This window comes from Neoarius graeffei, chromosome 25, assembly GCF_027579695.1.
Source record: "Neoarius graeffei isolate fNeoGra1 chromosome 25, fNeoGra1.pri, whole genome shotgun sequence".
NCBI classification, from domain to species: Eukaryota; Metazoa; Chordata; class Actinopteri; order Siluriformes; family Ariidae; genus Neoarius; species Neoarius graeffei.
This window is the reverse complement of record NC_083593.1, coordinates 17211544-17230828: the sequence shown is the minus strand read 5'-3', so window position 1 is coordinate 17230828 and position 19285 is coordinate 17211544. Positions and strand designations below refer to the sequence as shown.

The following is a 19285-nucleotide window of genomic DNA, read 5'->3' as shown; positions in this document are numbered from 1 at the left end:
TTGTTCCTCCACTGACACCCATACCCGATCTACCTGCATGGGTTCGACAGACGAGGCGGAAGGTGGAGAGGTGGTGAAGCTGGGGTAGCTCTTCTCTCTCCTCCATTGTTGAATCCAAGCGTCGGTGTGATTGGCAAGGTCCATGGGGCTGGAGAGGTCCGATGGCAGATCCCGAGAGACTAGTTCAATCTTAATGGCATCGGACAAGCCATGTAGGAATGTGTCAACCTGGGCACTCTCGTTCCAACCTCATGATGCCACCAATGTCCAGAACTCGATGGCATAATCCAAGGTAGATTGGGACCCCTGCCACAGCTCCATGAGCTCTCTAGCCGCCTCCCAGCCAGACAGAGAGCGGTCGAATGTTCGCCTCATTTCCTCAGAGAATTCTTTGAAGGTGGAACAAAAGGATGCATCGGCATCCCAGACCGCTTTTCCCCATTCCCTGGCCTTGCCGGTGAGGAGCGTGATGGTATAGGCCAGTGGTTTTCAAAGTGGGGGCTGCGGCCCCCTGGGGGGCCGCTAGGGGGCGCTAGGGGGGGCTCAGAAAGTTGGAGGGACGATAACAAAAAAATTGCGAAATTTTTTTTTTAAAATAATTATTATGAAATATATTGTAATTAGTTTTTTAATCATTATTATAAAATATAATTATTAATAATAATACATCATATCAAGGTGGCATGGTGGTGTAGTGGTTAGCGCTGTCGCCTCACAGCAAGTTGGGCCGGGTTTGAGCCCTGTGGCCGGCGAGGGCCTTTCTGTGTGGAGTTTGCATGTTCTCCCCGTGTCTGCGTGGGTTTCCTCCGGGTGCTCCGGTTTCCCCCACAGTCCAAAGACATGCAGGTTAGGTTAACTGGTGACTCTAAATTGACCGTAGGTGTGAATGTGAGTGTGAATGGTTGTATCTATGTGTCAGCCCTGTGATGACCTGGCGACTTGTTCAGGGTGTACCCCACCTTTCGCCCGTAGTCAGCTGGGATAGGCTCCAGCTTGCCTGCGACCCTGTAGAAGGATAAAGCGGCTAGAGATAATGAGATGAGATGAGACATCATATCAAAACGTTGTTTGCCATGCTCATCTCTCCGATTGCCTGTGACATTGCGGTTTGCGCCATTTATCAAGCTGCTTTGCTCCTCAAGCTAGCGTATTGCTAGTGCAAAATGGACAGGTTTTTGAAGAAGAGACCGAAGGAACAAACCAACAGCCCTGCTGTGGAGGACACTGCTGCGAAAAGAACTAAGTAGTCCTGGCCAACTAAAATCTGAAAATATGAGGCAGCATACATTAAGTATGGCTTTACAGCCATACAGAAAAATGGCCATGATTGCCTGAAATGTGTCCTCTGTCTGGAGACCCTGTCAAACGAGTGCTTAAAACTTTCGAAACTTCAGCGTCACTTGGTACAAAAACATCCGACAGATGCCGAAAAAACAGTAGATTTCTTCAGACGCAAAGAAGAGCATTTGGTCAGGTAATCTGCTGCATTCACCCAGCAAGCTACTGTCCCCGAGCGGGCCCTGAAAGCATCATTTTTAGCCTTGTACCACATTGCTCGTGCTAAAAAACCTCACTCAGGAGAAGATTTGATTTTACCAGCCACCAAAGACATTGTCCGAGAATTGCTTGGTGAGGATGCTGCCAAAAAAAAAGATGCTGTCCCACTCTCTGATAACACCATGAGCCGACGGATTGGTGACATGGCTCAAGATGCATCTGCTCAGCTGCTGGAGAAGGTGAGAGCCAGCAAATACTTCGCACTTCAGCTGGATGAGAGCACAGATTTATCCAATGAGGCCCAACTGCTTGTGTACATCAGATTTATTTCACAGGAAAGATTTGTGGAGGAAATACTATTTTGTAAAGCACTTGAAAGAAGAACTACTGGGAAAGACATTTTTCAAGTTTTGGACGATTACATCGAGTCTAACGGATTGGACTGGACCTGTTGTGTGGGGGTGTGTTCGGACGGAGCACACGGCAATGACCGGGAAGCTCAGTGGAGTGACTGCTCTCATTAAGCAGAAGGCCCCGCATGTAGTGGCTACACACTGCATGCTCCATCGCGAGGCACTGGTCGCAAAAAGGATGGATAACGTGTTGAATCAGGTACTACAGGAGGTTAGACAAGTAGTGAATTTTATTAAAGCCCATCCCATGAAACACAGACTGTTTACCCTGCTTTGTAATGAGATGGGCGCTCGTTTTGAGGGGCTGCTGCTTCACTCGAATGTGCGCTGGCTGTCACGGGGTGCAGTTTTGAACCATGTCCATGAGCTGCGGAGGGAGGTTGCAGAGTTCCTCTCATCTGAAAAGCATCAGCTGGCAGATCGGTTCACCGATGCAACCTGGATCCGCAAACTTGCATACATGTCAGACATTTTCCAGCATCTAAATGTACTGAATCAAAGCGTGCAAGGATGTGACACGTACATACTCCAGGTGCAAGACAAAGTGCATGCTTTTTCCAAAAAGATCATGCTGTGGTCAAACAAGCTCCAGGAGGGAGTTACAGAAATGTTCCCACTACTTCACCAGGAGCTGCTGTCATATGGTGATTTGGGCTCCGTCTCTCCATTGATCCAGTCCCACCTGGAGCACCTCCAAGGATATTTCAAAGACTATTTCCCTGACCTTGAAAACACATTTAAACTGGGTTAGGAATCCCTTTGCCCCTGGTGTCGGTTCTAGTCTGGACTTAAAGTCACAGGAGGAGCTGATTGAGATGACAAACTCAGGGGATTTAAAAATGGACTTTGAGGCTCTTCCCCTGTCTAACTACTGGCTACATGAAAGAAAGGACTATCCCAGTTTGGCTGACAGGGCATTGAAATGCCTTCTCCCTTTTGCAACAACCTACTTGTGTGAGTCTGGCTTTTCAACTTTAAAGGTACTCAAAACCAAACAGAGCACGTCTACATGGGGACAATGACATGTGTATGGCACTGACGGAGATTAAGCCCAGGGTTGACAAACTATGTAGGAGCCACCAAGCCCATCCCTCCCACTAGTGTAAACCGTCTGTCACTCACACACACACACACACACACACACACACGAGTGGTTTGATTTCTTTTGTGCTGTTCTTATCAACAGTTTGTTGAAAAAGTTTATTGTTCAGTGCGAAAATATTTGTGTTGAAAACATCTCATCTCATCATCTCTAGCCGCTTTATCCTTCTACAGGGTCGCAGGCAAGCTGGAGCCTATCCCAGCTGACTACAGGCGAAAGGCGGGGTACACCCTGGACAAGTCGCCAGGTCATCACAGGGCTGACACATAGACACAGACAACCATTCACACTCACATTCACACCTACGGTCAATTTTAGAGTCACCAGTTAACCTAACCTGCATGTCTTTGGACTGTGGGGGAAACCGGAGCACCCGGAGGAAACCCACGCGGACACGGGGAGAACATGCAAACTCCACACAGAAAGGCCCTCGCCGGCCCTGGGGCTCGAACCCAGGACCTTCTTGCTGTGAAGCGACAGCGCTAACCACTACACCACCGTGCCGCCCCTGTTGAAAACATGTTAGTTAATAATATTCTTATGCTAAACAAATGTAACAATTATTGAATATTGAATAAAAGTAAGAGAAAACATTCTAAAAGTTGATGTTTCTTTACATATTTTGTAGCATTGTCTGTGGGTTTGCAAAGGGGGTCCCCGGCCAGAAGCTGTTTGGGGGGCCTTGGCATGGAAAAGCTTGGGAACCCCTGGTATAGGCTACCCAGGAGTGGTCTGTGGGGAAGGCCAGAGGTTGTAGCTCCAAGATCGGTGAACATTGAGATGGAAGAGATCTGCAGGTACCTGGTTCCCCACTGTAGGGCTGAGGCGAAGGGAGTCTCGGTTCGTGGAGAGTGGCGGTGGCAGGAGGTGAAGGAGGCGGCTAGGCAGGGGTTGCATGGCTAGAAGGTTGAGTGAATTGGACAGGGTGGAGAGGTTCTGGGTAATCTGTTGGAGCTCCTGTTGGTGGGTCCCGAGGAGAGCTCCTTGCTGCTGTATAGTCGCTCTCAGATGGGCCAGTTCTGCTGGATCCATGTTGGCTAGAACATACTGTTAGGGGTGGTGGAGGTGTGGTGAGATTAGGATCCAGAAGCAGAACACTCAGACAGTAATCCAATAAATAATGTGATTTAATCCAGGGAAAGGGCATGGCAAGAAAGGTAAACAAACAGTATAGAAAAAACAAATAGCAAAAATAGTCCAGGAAAAAAAATAAATAAAAAAACCCCCCAAAAACAAGGTGAGCAAGGACAAAAACGCTAGTGCAAAAGATATGAAAAATAGTCCAGACAAAAAACTTTGAGACAAAAAACAAGGCAGGCAAGGACAAAAAACACTAGCACAAAAATATGAAAAAGACAAAACATTAGTGCAAAAACCATGACAAGAAACAAGCAAGCTAGAGAGAAAAACCAAACCAAAAAAACCCAAGAAAGCATAAAGGGCACAGAAACGTCGAGAAAAACTGACGAGACATTCTGGCAAAGTCCCTTCTTCTTCTTCTTCTTCTTCTTCTGTCGATTTATTGGCGGTTAACAATCGATGTGTATTACCGCCATCTACCGGGCTGAGGTGTGATCTCAAGGGATCTTAATCGTTGAGATTAAAATGAGCTATAATCAATTCCCACGATGATAAAAGAGCGCATAACATTTACACTTTGTGTTTTTGTCAAACATTGGAGCTTTGTATTCATTCTGAAGGTTTATTGTTATTAATATTGAATAAAAAGTAACTGGGATATATCATTGTTAATTATCATTCAAATTTCAGGCAAATTATTTTAATTTGCATTTTATAAGGATTTTATAAGGGAAATAAGGATTTTGGAAGTTGGTTATACAGGTTTGATTGACCAAATGTTGACATGTATGCACACCAGAAACATAGTTCTGACTGGTCATGTCCAGAGTACTGATTTGTTGTTTCATTATTTTGTGCATATCCAGTAATGCCATATATAAATGCTGAAACAATTAAAAAATAAAATATACATTACACAGCTCCTAGAGATTGCAAATGCCTGCACGAGGATAAATCAAAACTGAGCTGGCCAAATTGTCTAGAATTTGTGTAGAATGCTAAACCACAGCGATTCATCCAATCCCGTGGGTTTTTCTCGGGGTCTGGGTACCTTAACACAATTTCATCTCCCATTGGTGACACGAAAGGACAGTCTCGAGATTAATTATTCTGTGTTAACTCATACAGACGTGCGCACACTAATTCTTCCTGTGGTATTCTCCACGAGGATAAACCAATTCTTCCCATGACGACCAGTCACGAGGATAAACAAATCGTCCCATGAAACCATTCATGAGGATAAACAAATCTTCCTGTGAAACCCTTCACGAGGATAAACAAATCTTCCCATGAAACCATTCATGAGGATAAACAAATCTTCCCATGAAACCATTCATGAGGATAAACAAATCTTCCCATGAAACCATTCATGAGGATGGCAAAGTCCCTGTCTGAGAACAGCGGTTTTATACACAGCAGAGAAATCCAGGAAGTGAATGCAGGCAAGATGGAATTCCCATCCTGGATCCGGACTAGCGTTGACCTGGGAGATAAGTAATCTCCGGAGTGGAAGTCTGGGGCGGAGCATGACAAAGTGCCTGCCCACAAACTGAGTAGCCTAATTTAAATTACTGTAACCCTGAACAGACAGTTACAAATGATGCTGTAAATGTAAAACACGATGCTGACCATTCATTTTAGTGCTGGCAAACCTTTCTCTCAAATTTTATATAAAAAATGAATTTTGTGCCTCATATTCATGTCCATTTAACTGCAAACACTCGCCAAGAACTGGAAACAAGAGTGCAGCTATGGAAGTCAAAGCTAGATGGGTATGGTCTGCACTTGAACCTAGTGAAGACCGAATACATGGAATCTGGTTCACAAACAGATGCCAGCATCACCGTCGATGGGCAGGATCTTCCCAAAGTCACCCAGTTCAAATATCTGGGTTCTGTCTTTTGTGAGGATGGAGATACGATCCAAGATGCTAAAGCCCGCGTAAATGCTGCCTGGCTGAGATGGCGAAAGGTAACAGGTGTACTTTGTGACAGCAGGATGCTGACCAATTTGAAGGCTAAAGTATATAAGACCGGTACGCCTAGTAGCACTATATGGCTGCGAATGTTGGCCAGTCACTGTAAAACGTGAGCAAAAAGTCTACATGCCATGGAGATGAAAATGCTATGCTGGTCTCAAGGACTCTCTCTATTAGACCATGTGGAAAATATGGAAGTCTGTAGGAAAATGCAAGTGGTTCCAATCACTGGTAAAATGAGAGAGTGGCGCCTCCGATGGTATGGCCATCTCATGCGAAGCTAAAATGGAGCAGTGGCTAAATCTGCAAGAGCACTGGACATTCCAGGCAAGCGGACACGTGGAAGACCCAAAAAGAGATGGGCTGACTCACTAAAGGAGGACCTAAAGTCCATAAAAGAAAATCCAGAGGATGTCTTTGATTGGAATAAGTGGAGACAGCTGAGCCAAGCTGCGGACCCTGCACCCATGCGGGACTAACGTAAGGAAGAAGAAGATTGATGTCCAATTTGTTCCTTCCAAGTAAATCAGAAAGTAACATGAGCTGAAATGTACATGGGGTAAGCAGGATTTGAGCACGCAAAAAAAGATACCACATTTGCCTAAGAGCATTATGCAGTGGACATTTGAGTGCTTTTGTGCAGAAGCAATCTAATCTGTGCAAAAAGGCATGAATTCTAATATAACTGGGTTTCTAAGCTGGGTTTCAATAATTTTAAATATATCTGTGCCTTACATGAAAGTGGTTTTCGCCATATATAATTAGCTCATCAATACCTAGCTCTTATTGGTCTTTAAAATAATATGACCCCAAATCAGAAAAAAGTTGGGACGGTATGGAAAAAGCAATAAAAAAAAAAGAAAGAAGTGATTTTGAAATTTACTTTAACTTGTATTGCATTATACACAGTATGAACCCAAGATATTTCATGTTTTGTCTGGTCAACTTCATTTCATTGATTAATATACGGTACATCCATTCCTGCGTTTCAGGCCTGCAACACATTCCAGAAATAGTTAGGGGCAATTTAAGGTTAGTAAGGAGATAAAGCGATTAAATAATGATGTGCTTGTAAACAGGTGATGTCAGCTGATGACTGTAATCATGACTTGGTACAAAATCAGTATCCAGGAAAGTCCGAGTCTTTGAGGAGCAAAGATGGGCTGAGGACCTTCAGTTGGTCAACAAATATGTGAGAAAATAAATGAAATATTTCTAAACAATGTTCCTCAAAGAAAGATCTGAAATGATTTGAATATATTTCACCCTCTGTGGTGCAAAAAGGAAGCTTTATATTAACTGTGTTCAATTGCGCCATCTGGGATGGACCATCACTCAGTGGAAACATGTCTTGGGATCAGACAAATCAGTATTCCAGGTTTCTTTTTTGTAAGAAATGGACACCATGTGCTCCAAACCAAAGACAAAAAGGACCATCCAGACTGTTACCGGCAACAAGTCCAAAAGCAAGTCTGTCATGGTATGGGCTTGTGTCAGTGCCCTTGACAAAGGTAACTTACACTTCTATGATGGCAACATTAATGCAGAAAAGTACATTGAGATTTTAGAGCAACATGCACTGCCTTCAAGGTGACATCTTGTCCAGGGATATTTCAACAAGACAATGCAAAACTACATTCTGCACACATTACAAAGGCATGGCTGTGGAAGAAGAGGGTGCCTGTCCCCTCTGTCCCCAATAGAGAATGTGTGGCGTATTTTGAAATGAAAAATATGACAATGACGACCCCGTACTCTGTTGCACACCTTAAGACCTGTTTGCAGGAAGAATGGGACAAAATAGCACCTGAAACGCTTCATTACTTGGTGTCTTCAGTCCCTAACCATCTTTTAAGTGTTGTGAGAAGGAACGGGAACATTATAAAGTAGTAAATACTTAACCGTCTCTACACAGCAAATTCAGAAGTGTTAAATTTTGGGTGTTAGTGAAATTTGAGCAAAAGTAGAGTTAATTTTACTCTGATAGAGTTAAATCCATTATATTTGACTTCAGTTGATAAGTAGTTGGTGTCAAAATCTGGTGTAAAAACAAAGCGTCACTAAATCAAACCTGTCAGTGTAATTGTATAAATACTAACTCTGAACTTCTAACTCTCAACTCCGATCCTGGGTTTTACACTTGAAGTGTTCATGTCACCCCGCCCACTGCATAGACACACATCGATTGGCTGAAGCCAGAAGATCTATGCGCGCTTCACCGACTGCTGCATATTCAACAAAATCTGTAACATAATATTACATGAACAGCGTGCTTTAATAATAGCCTCTACTGTTGATACACTTTATTTTGATGAACACTTTCATGCATACTGTATACAGGAACAAAGTAATGAACATGCTTTGATTTTTGTTGACCAGTTGACTTGCTTTAGACCATTTCAGAAGCAATATTCTAATGAGAGTGAAAGGACATATATTATTCCATATTGTTACATTTTTTAATGTGACTTCATTTTTTGGGGGTGCAAATGTTTAAAATAAATGTTTAATTGTAAAACACAAAATATGTCCACCTTTATTTCAGCAAACTTTAATTTGAAAATCATTTCCAGGAAGAGCTGTATTTACACCTTTTAAGTGTTATGGGGCTAACACTTTTATAGTCAACAAATGATCCTCTGAGAGAGTTAATGTCTAACACTACATATCATCTCATCTCATCTTCTCTAGCCGCTTTATCCTGTTCTACAGGGTCGCAGGCAAACTGGAGCCTATCCCAGCTGACTACAGGCGAAAGGCGGGGTACACCCTGGACAAGTTGCCAGGTCATCACAGGGCTGACACATAGACACAGACAACCATTCACACTCCCATTCACACCTACGGTCATTTAGAGTCATCAGTTAACCTAACCTGCATGTCTTTGGACTGTGGGGGAAACCGGAGCACCCGGAGGAAACCCACGCGGACACGGGGAGAACATGCAAACTCCGCACAGAAAGGCCTTCGCCGGCCACGGGGCTCGAACCTGGACCTTCTTGCTATGAGGCGACAGCGCTAACCACTACACCACCGTGCCACCCCCACTACATATCAGTGTTGAGAAAAACTAACACTGGATGTTGTTAATAAGTGTTAACTTTTAACTCCAAAAAGAGTGAAAACTGACACCAAATTAGTGTTAAGGTACCAACACTGCAAAAAGAGTTTAATTAACACTCATGGGGTGGACCCATATAGACACTTTAAAAGTGTTGAAATTAAATCTGACAGTGTTAATTTGGGTATGCGGATTTTGCTGTGTACTTTTGTTGTGTTGCAAGAGTCAGAACTGAAATAAGTGATTATCTCATCTCATTATCTCTAGCCGCTTTATCCTTCTACAGGGTCACAGGCAAGCTGGAGCCTATCCCAGCTGACAAAAGCTGACATTTAGAGTCACCAGTTAACCTAACCTGCATGTCTTTGGGGGAAACCGGAGCACCCGGAGGAAACCCACGCGGACACGGGGAGAACATGCAAACTCCACACAGAAAGGCCCTCGCTGGCCCTGGGGCTCGAACCCAGGACCTTCTTGTTGTGAGGCGACAGCGCTAACCACTGCACCACCGTGCCGCCCCCAAATAAGTGATTATTTGGGGGGAAAAAAGCAATAAAATCCATGAGGTAAAACATCAAATAATGTACTGCTGTATTGTTTTAAGTGCAATGCAGATCAACGATTATTTTCAAATCACTGTTTTCAGTTTCAACATACCATCCCCAAGTTTTTTCTGAATTGGGGTTTTAAATTATTAAACAGGCCATTAGCAGTTAGATTAATTTGTACACTTGTTAAAATAAGTTGATTAAGAGATAAACATCGTGAAGGTATTTTCCAAATTGCACTTTCCGACGTTTGTCGTCACTAGAGTAGTTGAAGGGCGAATGCATTTTTAAAGAGAATGAATAAATAATTTTGTTTTTGAAATGAAGGTGTTATGTGAATTGCTGCTTTATCCTATTGTGAGCTGATCCATCATCTGTCTCTCTTTGTTACAGCCTCATGTGTAAATGTGTGCACTTATGTATGCTTGTGTGTGTCCTGTGGTGCTTAATACCTTCTGCAGAAGCCTATTTGATCCTAATTACAGTCTAGGAACAGTGCGCTGGGTGACCTGAGTGGACTTTTTTCTGCTCATGGTGGCTGTGCTAGCTGGAAGCCCTGAGGCAGCACTTTCTGGCTGAGTGGTATTGAAGTGAATTCCATAGTATGGACCAGTGGATAGGGACAGCTGTCTGATTGCTGCACTGCCATGTGCTGGGTGACTTTGTCGGCAGCTCAAAGCCCCAGTAGTGTTCATATTTACATGTGGGAGCGTTGCAGCATTTGAGGGCCCTGATCAAAGAATGGCAGAGGTAGCACTTTGGTCAGGAACGATTAGATGTTCTACGTTGAAGAGCTGAAGGTCATCCAGTCCCTGAGTGTTGCCATGGCAGTTGTTCTCTACAGTAAGAGGCTGTCAAGTCCAGACGATTTCTTTAACATTTAATGTAAAAAGCTGCACTGTGTGAATGTGGTTTTGACACCAGCTGAAAAAATCTGTTCATTCAGCAGTTATGTCTCTGGCACAGGATTGCGCCATCACAGCAAAAAGAAGGCACACATGAATAAAACTGCTTTATTTATGTACATATTTTTGCCTTTTCCATTATCACACCTTCAAATACTGATTAGGAATTTTATTCACAGTGTTTGTTTTGTAGGAAATGAATGATAAAGTAAGAGTACGATGCTGTTAAGATCTGCAAACTGAGCAGTTTGTGTTCCCATTGCTGGAGGTTATGTTCAGGAGCCTGGGTAGTTGGGTAAATTTCCCCAGAGAAGCTTCACCAGGAAATTAGATACGTCAGCACAGCTCTGATAATGAAACACAAAAGGTTTAGCTGCTCTTGTTAGAGCCAGTGTGTTAAAAAAAAAAAAAATCAATACTTTAAAGTAATCAACATCTAAGGCATATTCAGATTAGTGTGATAGTTTTTTTATTTATTTATTTTATTATTTTAAAATAGTGCCACATCACAAGCTCATATTTTGTATTATAAAGACTTGGATGCGAACTTCTCAACTGCAGTATTATTTTGTTCCTATTTCTTTGTAACTGAACGACTAGTCTTGTGTAATAAATGCAAACCAAGATAACAAACCTGGCAAAACTAAATCACTGTTTTTAACATGTCCAGTATTTAATCGAGATTGATTTCTACCAGCATATGATGAATAGTAAGTGGTCTATACTTTAAATATGTGCAGAACTTGCACTGCCTTGAAAATCTTAAGAAAAGTAGTATTCGTAATAGAAAGTACAGCGGCGGCTACAATTATCGACAGTCCATAATTATCGTCACCTTTTCAGATTTACCAATAAAAAACTATTTTACAAAGGTGAGTTTCAGTTACAACAGTTATTATCGGTTAATTAATCAACCAGAAGACCCTCCTCACCCTTTGAGCTTGCCATTAGCCGAGATGGAATTTTTTTAGCACGATCAACAATTTGAGGAAAACCTGGATGTTATTATCGCAGGTAAGCGTGGTGGAAAGATCATGGACATGTTTTTACTCATGAAATTCACTGATATTTCATGATATCCTTGTCGAAACCTACTTTGTTTCTTACTCTTTCATTTGACAGTCGCCATTTTGTATCTAAACGCGTGTTTGAGAAGTCACGTGAGGTGTCGATAATAGTGATCACTTTCACCGGCGTCCACCATTATCGACACCCTGTGGAATTAAGTAACATTTACAACTGTTATGGAGCGATCTTTGTGTAACATTTTTGAAGTCGATGAAGTACTTTAAAAAAATAAAAGGTGCTGGGATTTACAATCTTTTTTTTTCTGATTCATAACAGAATGGAATGCTTATAGAGTATTTGGAATCCGATTGCAATAAATAGAATTAGACCAGAATTAAATTCCTAGCAAATAAAAAAATTACATGCTTGAAATATTCAGATTTTTCTATTCCATTCAGAATTTTTTTTTTTTTGCAGTTTGTTGTAAATATCTACCACATATTACAATATCAGTCGACATTTTATATTTTGGTTCGAGGAATGACATGTGACCTTTGACCTGGATTTTCATGTGGTTACAATGTCAATTGCCTGTTGGCATTTATTGGTAAACTACAAAACTAGAAATGAATACAAACAACAATGAATGATTAACAAAATGTGATCTACGAAAATACTTAGAAAGTGGAACAAAAAGATTTTCTGACACAGGTTAAACATTATCAGTTAATTTGTTTACAAAAATTAGAATTACTTCCTCATTTAAGTACCAACATCGATATATTTATATAAAAGATATTTTGTACTAAATAAGTCTATATAAAACACGTTTTAAATAAAAATGATGTTTTGTTAACTTAATACCACATACCGATTATTTTTTAAAAAATAAATAATTATCTGATGTCAGTAATTGTGGAACGGTGTCGATAGCTGTGGACAAAGGTGTTGATAATTGTGGAATAGTGTCACATGATCTGATACGCTAAGTAATCGGGAATCAACTCATTTTTTTTCCAGTGGAAGTTTGAGTAATTATTCATACACAATTCACGTATTGAAAGTCTTTTCTACTTTTGCAACGGCCAAAAGATCGTTAAGGTGTTGATAATTGTAGCCGCCACTCTAGTATTTTTATTTGATAAGAAGTGCTGGCCTTATTACTTAAACGACAAAGGAGTACTTAAGAAATCTTGTTTTTATAGAAGCATTGATCAAATAAAATACATTTTAAAAACTGCAACTGATGTGGTATAAAATTATATATATATATATATATATATATATATATATATATATATATATATATATATATATACACACACACCAGTAAGATCATGAATAAGAAAAAAGTATATATTGTTCATGTATTTGGTTTATACTTTCGTTGCATGTTATGTACTCAGACGTTGTGTGATCTTCCTCAATAGGCGTGATCTACACTTCTAGTATTCTAGACTGTGAGAGGCAGGACTCCTACTGGTTAACCGTCTATGCTACAGACCAAGGGGTTGTGCCACTCTCTACTTCCATTGAGGTCTATGTCCAGGTGGAGGATGTCAATGATAATGCCCCTTTGACCTCTGAACCCATCTATCATCCTTATGTCTTGGAGAATTCACCCAAAGATGTTTCAGTGGCGCGTGTACAGGCCAACGACCCTGACGTCACTTCTTTTGCCAACCATCTCATGTACCGCATCACTGCTGGAAACCCACAAAACTTCTTCACCATCAATTCCAAGACAGGTGAGAAGACCATATATGTTGATTAAATTTACTTAAAGCTAATGTTATGTTAATTGGTCATGCAGAAAGTGTGTTGTTGGTGGTGATATTGTTTTGTGGTTTGAGATCCTGTAGCTGTAGCACAAAGCACAATCTGTATTAGAAACCAAAATCCAGATTCTGCTGGATTTTGGTAAAAGAGTTGTACTTCATCATTCATTAACATCATTACATTACAAACAGACAAACCCAGAATTTAACCAGAAAATTACTTTATTTAATTAAAACTAATCCATGGTTTCATTGTTCATGAAATCCTAACTGATAAACTGATGAATTTGAAATAATTAGAACCTGCTTGCACACTTTTATTATACCACATATTTAATTACCTATGCTCCTCACGCACATCATTGTTGTCTCTTTTAAAAGCATGACATTGACTGGTTTAAAAGAATGGCCCTCTATGTAATTTGCATTACCATCACTACACCTGTCCGTCACAAATAATACCCGCCTTCCTTTAAAACACTTTTGCGCTTTCCCCATATTTAACAGTTCTTAGTAAAGGCTAAGAAAATCCATAAAGCCTTTATAAGCCTTTACGTGCTCTTTAAAAGCCTTAGTGCACTCAAAGCAGCTGAATTCTGGTCGGAAGTTTCTGCTACTATGAGTAGAAATCAATCTTATTTACTCCATGATTCCTTGCACTCAAAACTATTGTCTTTCTGAAAAATACAGTGCTCACCGGTGCGAATATGTAGGCTTGTATTGTGAAGTTCACGCTGTTGCTTTTCTGTTATACTGTAATTCATCAAAAGTATCTGTGATATTTTCAAACTCTGCAAAAGGTTAACACCCTTTTGACCAAACTTAGATACAGCCAGAAACTTTGTGTTTTTATAAAAACTTTGATCTTTTACTTTTTAAATGATTATGCTATTCTGGCCTATAGCACATAAATTATTGACAATTATAAATAAGTGTAAACAATTATATACTAGCGTTTGTAATGTAAGACTGTATAATTGCTGCCATTTTGAAGACCAAATAGTGGACTAATTGTGCTAATGAGATGCCTTCGGTTTGCTATGTGATAGACATGGTTGCAAAAATATTTGAGTAGTCTAGCAACCTTACTATACTCGGTTATAAACTGACTGAAAAATCTATAAGAAAATTTATTTCAGAGTCAGAATGACATTAGTTAAAATGTTATCTTCTTATTTATTATTATTATTATTATTATTATTATTATTATTATTATTATTATTATTGTTATTATTATTATTATTATTGATTACATTGAAAAGACAGGGAGTAATAAATACATTTAAAAGGTGCACAGTGTCTTTCAAAAGTATTCATCCCCCTTTGTATTCGTCCTGTTTTGTTGCATTACAAGCTGGAATTAAAATGGATTTTTGGAAGGTTAGCGCCATTTGATTTACACAACATGCCTACCACTTTACAAGTGATTTTTTTTTTTATTGTGACACAAACAATAATTAAGATAAAAAAATAAACAGAAATCTGGAGTGTGCATAGGTATTCACCCCCTTTCATATGAAACTACATTTGAGAAAACACATTTGGAGTTTGCTCGACAATATGTGGCAGACTCCCCAAACACATGGAAGAAGATTCTCTGGCCAAATGAGACTAAAATTGATCTTTTTGGCCATCATGGGAAATGCCATTTGTGGCACAAACCCAACACCCTGAGAACACCATTCCTACAGTGAAGCCTGGTGGTGACAGCATCATGCTGTGGGGATATTTTTCATCTGCAGGGACAGGAAAGCTGGTCAGGATTGAAGGAAAGATGAATGGCACTAAATACAGGGCAATTCTGGAGGAAAACCTGTTTGAGTCAACCAGAGGTTTGAGACTGGGACGAAGGTTCACGTTCCAGTAGGACAATGACCCTAAACATACTGCTAAAGCTACACTGGAGTGGTTTAAAGGGAAACATTTAAATGTCTTGGAATGGCCTAATCAAAGCCCAGACTTCAATCCAATTGAGAATCTATGGCCTAACTTGAAGATTGCTGTACACCAACGCAACCCATCTAACTTGAAGGAGTTGGAGCAGTTTTGCCTTGAGGAATGGGCAAAAATCCCAGTGGGTAGATGTGTTAAGCTAATAGAGACATATCCCAAGATACTTGCAGCTGTAATTGCAGCAAAAAGTGGCTCTACAAAGTATTGACTGGGGGGGTTACCTATGCACACTCCAGATTTCTGTTTTTCATCTTAATTATTGTTTGTGTCATCTTAATTATTGTTTGATCCTTATAGCTTGGAACCCTGTCAGTGCCTCAGTGATACCAAGTGGTGGCCAAGCCTGCAATGGCTGGACATACTCTATATGGCCAAAAGTTTGTGCACACCTGACCATTACAACAATATGTGGGCCTTCCCCATATTGTTGCCACAAAGTTAGAAGCACACAATTGTCTAGGATGCCTTTACCTAGCAACACCCTAGCAACCATTTGGCGTATCATAGCAATCACCTAGCAATGCCTGAACAACCAACCAAGTTAGCATAGCAACCAATTGTATTACCATAACAACTAACTAGCAACACCCTAACAAACAGCTGGAATATCATAGCAACTAGCAACACTTATTAGCTATAAACTTTTAGACTTGTAACCTTTATATCCTGAAATCTGCAGTCAGTAGGATTGAGAAGTGAGGGAACTTCAGCTTGAAAATTTGAACAAGTACAATATCGAGGTCCCTCCCCCTGCCTTGTGCTCCAGCCCTGCCTCCAAAGCCCCACCCTGCAGAGGAGGCTGCCGTACACGCGCAAGCTATCAACCATGGCAACTGAAGCTGTTTGATAACAGAAACTGTCGTGAATAGTGCTACACGAGCAGAAAAAACACCTATGAGAACATTTAGCTGTGAGAGCACAGACACACAAATATTAGGACAAACATGAAACCGATATGACTCCCTGGGCACTTTACAAAGATATTTTCAGTAACTTTCAAAACAATGCTAACCAGTAACCTTAACATCAAAAACAAGCTAATGTTAACCCATCACAGTAACATAAGATATGCACTAGAGAGTGTTACTGTAACCGTTACTATCTTAGTTTTGGTGTGTGTGTGTGTGTGTTTTTTTCAAAAATCAAATCAAACAAATCAAGTAGGGGTCAAGCAGAAATGTGGCTGTCAAGCAGAAATGTGGCTAACTCGACACCAGTTTAGAATCCTTTCAGATGTTCACAATCATGTGCATGAGCAGTGATTGACAGTCCATCAGACACTCCCCCTGGCTCTGATTGGTTGTTTTGATTTTGGCGTGGTAGATTTTTGCAAATGGTATTAAGAGCACTGGTGGGGCCAGAGGAGCCTGATTTTTTTAAATAAAACAAAAAAAGGGCTTTGTCAAGCCAACATCGGAATTCATCTATGAATTTTAACCTTGTAGTTTCTTGATTTACATTTTACGTAAGTTATGGCTTGTTAAGGCAATATAAATTAGGCATGCTAGCTATCTAGCAGCCCAAACCTATTAAACTCTTAGTTAGCCACCAAAATTCACTGATGTGATTGTTAGCTACTTAGTTGAGATGAAGTGGACGTTGCAAAGACAGGGATCCTTTTAAAAATATATATTTGCCCTTCATAAAAAGTGGCTTAGCAACCAACAGAATACTCCTAACTATGTAATGAGCACTTTCAGAATTTCAGAATTACAGATGCTAGCTAGCTAACGGAATGCTGTGTTAGCTATATTAGCTTTGTCATTTACACTAACATCAGCCATGTCACCTTTACAGGGGGTTCTAGTACTGGAGTTGAGAGCTGCATTTCTTAATTATATCTGTTGAATCAAAATGATCTCCAAAAACAATCGCTTAAATCTCCACTAGCAGATGAGTTTACCCAATGATACCCAAAGCTAGCTACAACCCTGATTCCAAAAAAGTTGGGACAAAGTACAAATTGTAAATAAAAACGGAATGCAATAATTTATAAATCTCAAAAACTGATATTGTATTCACAATAGAACATAGACAACATATCAAATGTCGAAAGTGAGACATTTTGAAATATCATGCCAAATATTGGCTCATTTGAAATTTCATGACAGCAACACATCTCAAAAAAGTTGGGACAGGGGCAATAAGAGGCTGGAAAAGTTAAAGGTACAAAAAAGGAACAGCTGGAGGACCAAATTGCAACTCATTTGGTCAATTGGCAATAGGTCATTAACATGACTGGGTATAAAAAGAGCATCTTGGAGTGGCAGCGGCTCTCAGAAGTAAAGATGGGAAGAGGATCACCAATCCCCCTAATTCTGCGCCGACAAATAGTGGAGCAATATCAGAAAGGAGTTCGACAGTGTAAAATTGCAAAGAGTTTGAACTTATCATCATCTACAGTGCATAATATCATCAAAAGATTCAGAGAATCTGGAAGAATCTCTGTGCGTAAGGGTCAAGGCCGGAAAACCATACTGGGTGCCCGTGATCTTCGGGCCCTTAGACGGCACTGCATCACATACAGGCATGCTTCTGTATTGGAAATCACAAAATGGGCTCAGGAATATTTCCAGAGAACATTATCTGTGAACACAATTCACCGTGCCATCCACCGTTGCCAGGTAAAACTCTATAGTTCAAAGAAGAAGCCATATCTAAACACGATCCAGAAGTGCAGACGTCTTCTCTGGGCCAAGGCTCATTTAAAATGGACTGTGGCAAAGTGGAAAACTGTTCTGTGGTCAGACGAATCAAAATTTGAAGTTCTTTATGGAAATCAGGGACGCCGTGTCATTCGGACTAAAGAGGAGAAGGACGACCCAAGTTGTTATCAGCGCTCAGTTCAGAAGCCTGCATCTCTGATGGTATGGGGTTGCATTAGTGCGTGTGGCATGGGCAGCTTACACATCTGGAAAGACACCATCAATGCTGAAAGGTATATCCAGGTTCTAGAGCAACATATGCTCCCATCCAGACGACGTCTCTTTCAGGGAAGACCTTGCATTTTCCAACATGACAATGCCAAACCACATACTGCATCAATTACAGCATCATGGCTGCGTAGAAGAAGGGTCCGGGTACTGAACTGGGCAGCCTGCAGTCCAGATCTTTCACCCATAGAAAACATTTGGTGCATCATAAAACGGAAGATACAACAAAAAAGACCTAAGACAGTTGAGCAACTAGAATCCTTCATTAGACAAGAATGGGTTAACATTACTATCCGTAAACTTGAGCATAGATATGTCATCTATGTATGGAATCGGAGTTGTACATTATGGGGCAACTGGAAAGTTTATCTCAGCCAGAGGTGGACAAAGTACAACCCCGATTCCAAGAAAGTTGGGACAAAATACAAATTGTAAATAAAAACGGAATGCAATGATGTGGAAGTTTCAAAATTCCATTTTTTATTCAGAATAGAACATAGATGACATATCAAATGTTTAAACTGAGAAAATGTATCATTTAAAGAGAAAAATTAGGTGATTTTAAATTTCATGACAACAACACATCTCAAAAAAGTTGGGACAAGGCCATGTTTACCACTGTGAGACATCCCCTTTTCTCTTTACAACAGTCTGTAAACGTCTGGGGACTGAGGAGACAAGTTGCTCAAGTTTAGGGATAGGAATGTTAACCCATTCTTGTCTAATGTAGGACCCTAGTTGCTCAACTGTCTTAGGTCTTTTTTGTTGTATCTTCCGTTTTATGATGCGCCAAATGTTTTCTATGGGTGAAAGATCTGGACTGCAGGCTGGCCAGTTCAGTACCCGGACCCTTCTTCTACACAGCCATGATGCTGTAATTGATGCAGTATGTGGTTTGGCATTGTCATGTTGGAAAATGCAAGGTCTTCCCTGAAAGAGACGTCGTCTGGATGGGAGCATATGTTGCTCTAGAACCTGGATATACCTTTCAGCATTGATGGTGTCTTTCCAGATGTGTAAGCTGCCCAT

General features: G+C 40.6%; 1 protein-coding gene across 1 annotated transcript in view; it reads left to right on the top strand.

Annotated features, from left to right (window-relative positions):
* Nucleotides 1-19285, top strand: part of LOC132873821 (protocadherin Fat 3) — a gene marked incomplete at its 3' end in the record, with an annotated part of 161173 nt that overhangs the window by 26235 nt on the left and 115653 nt on the right. Inside the window, exon 3 of the mRNA XM_060909620.1 lies at nucleotides 13023-13340. Coding sequence (XP_060765603.1) covers nucleotides 13023-13340 — 318 coding nt within the window. The remainder of the gene's footprint in view (nucleotides 1-13022; nucleotides 13341-19285) is intronic.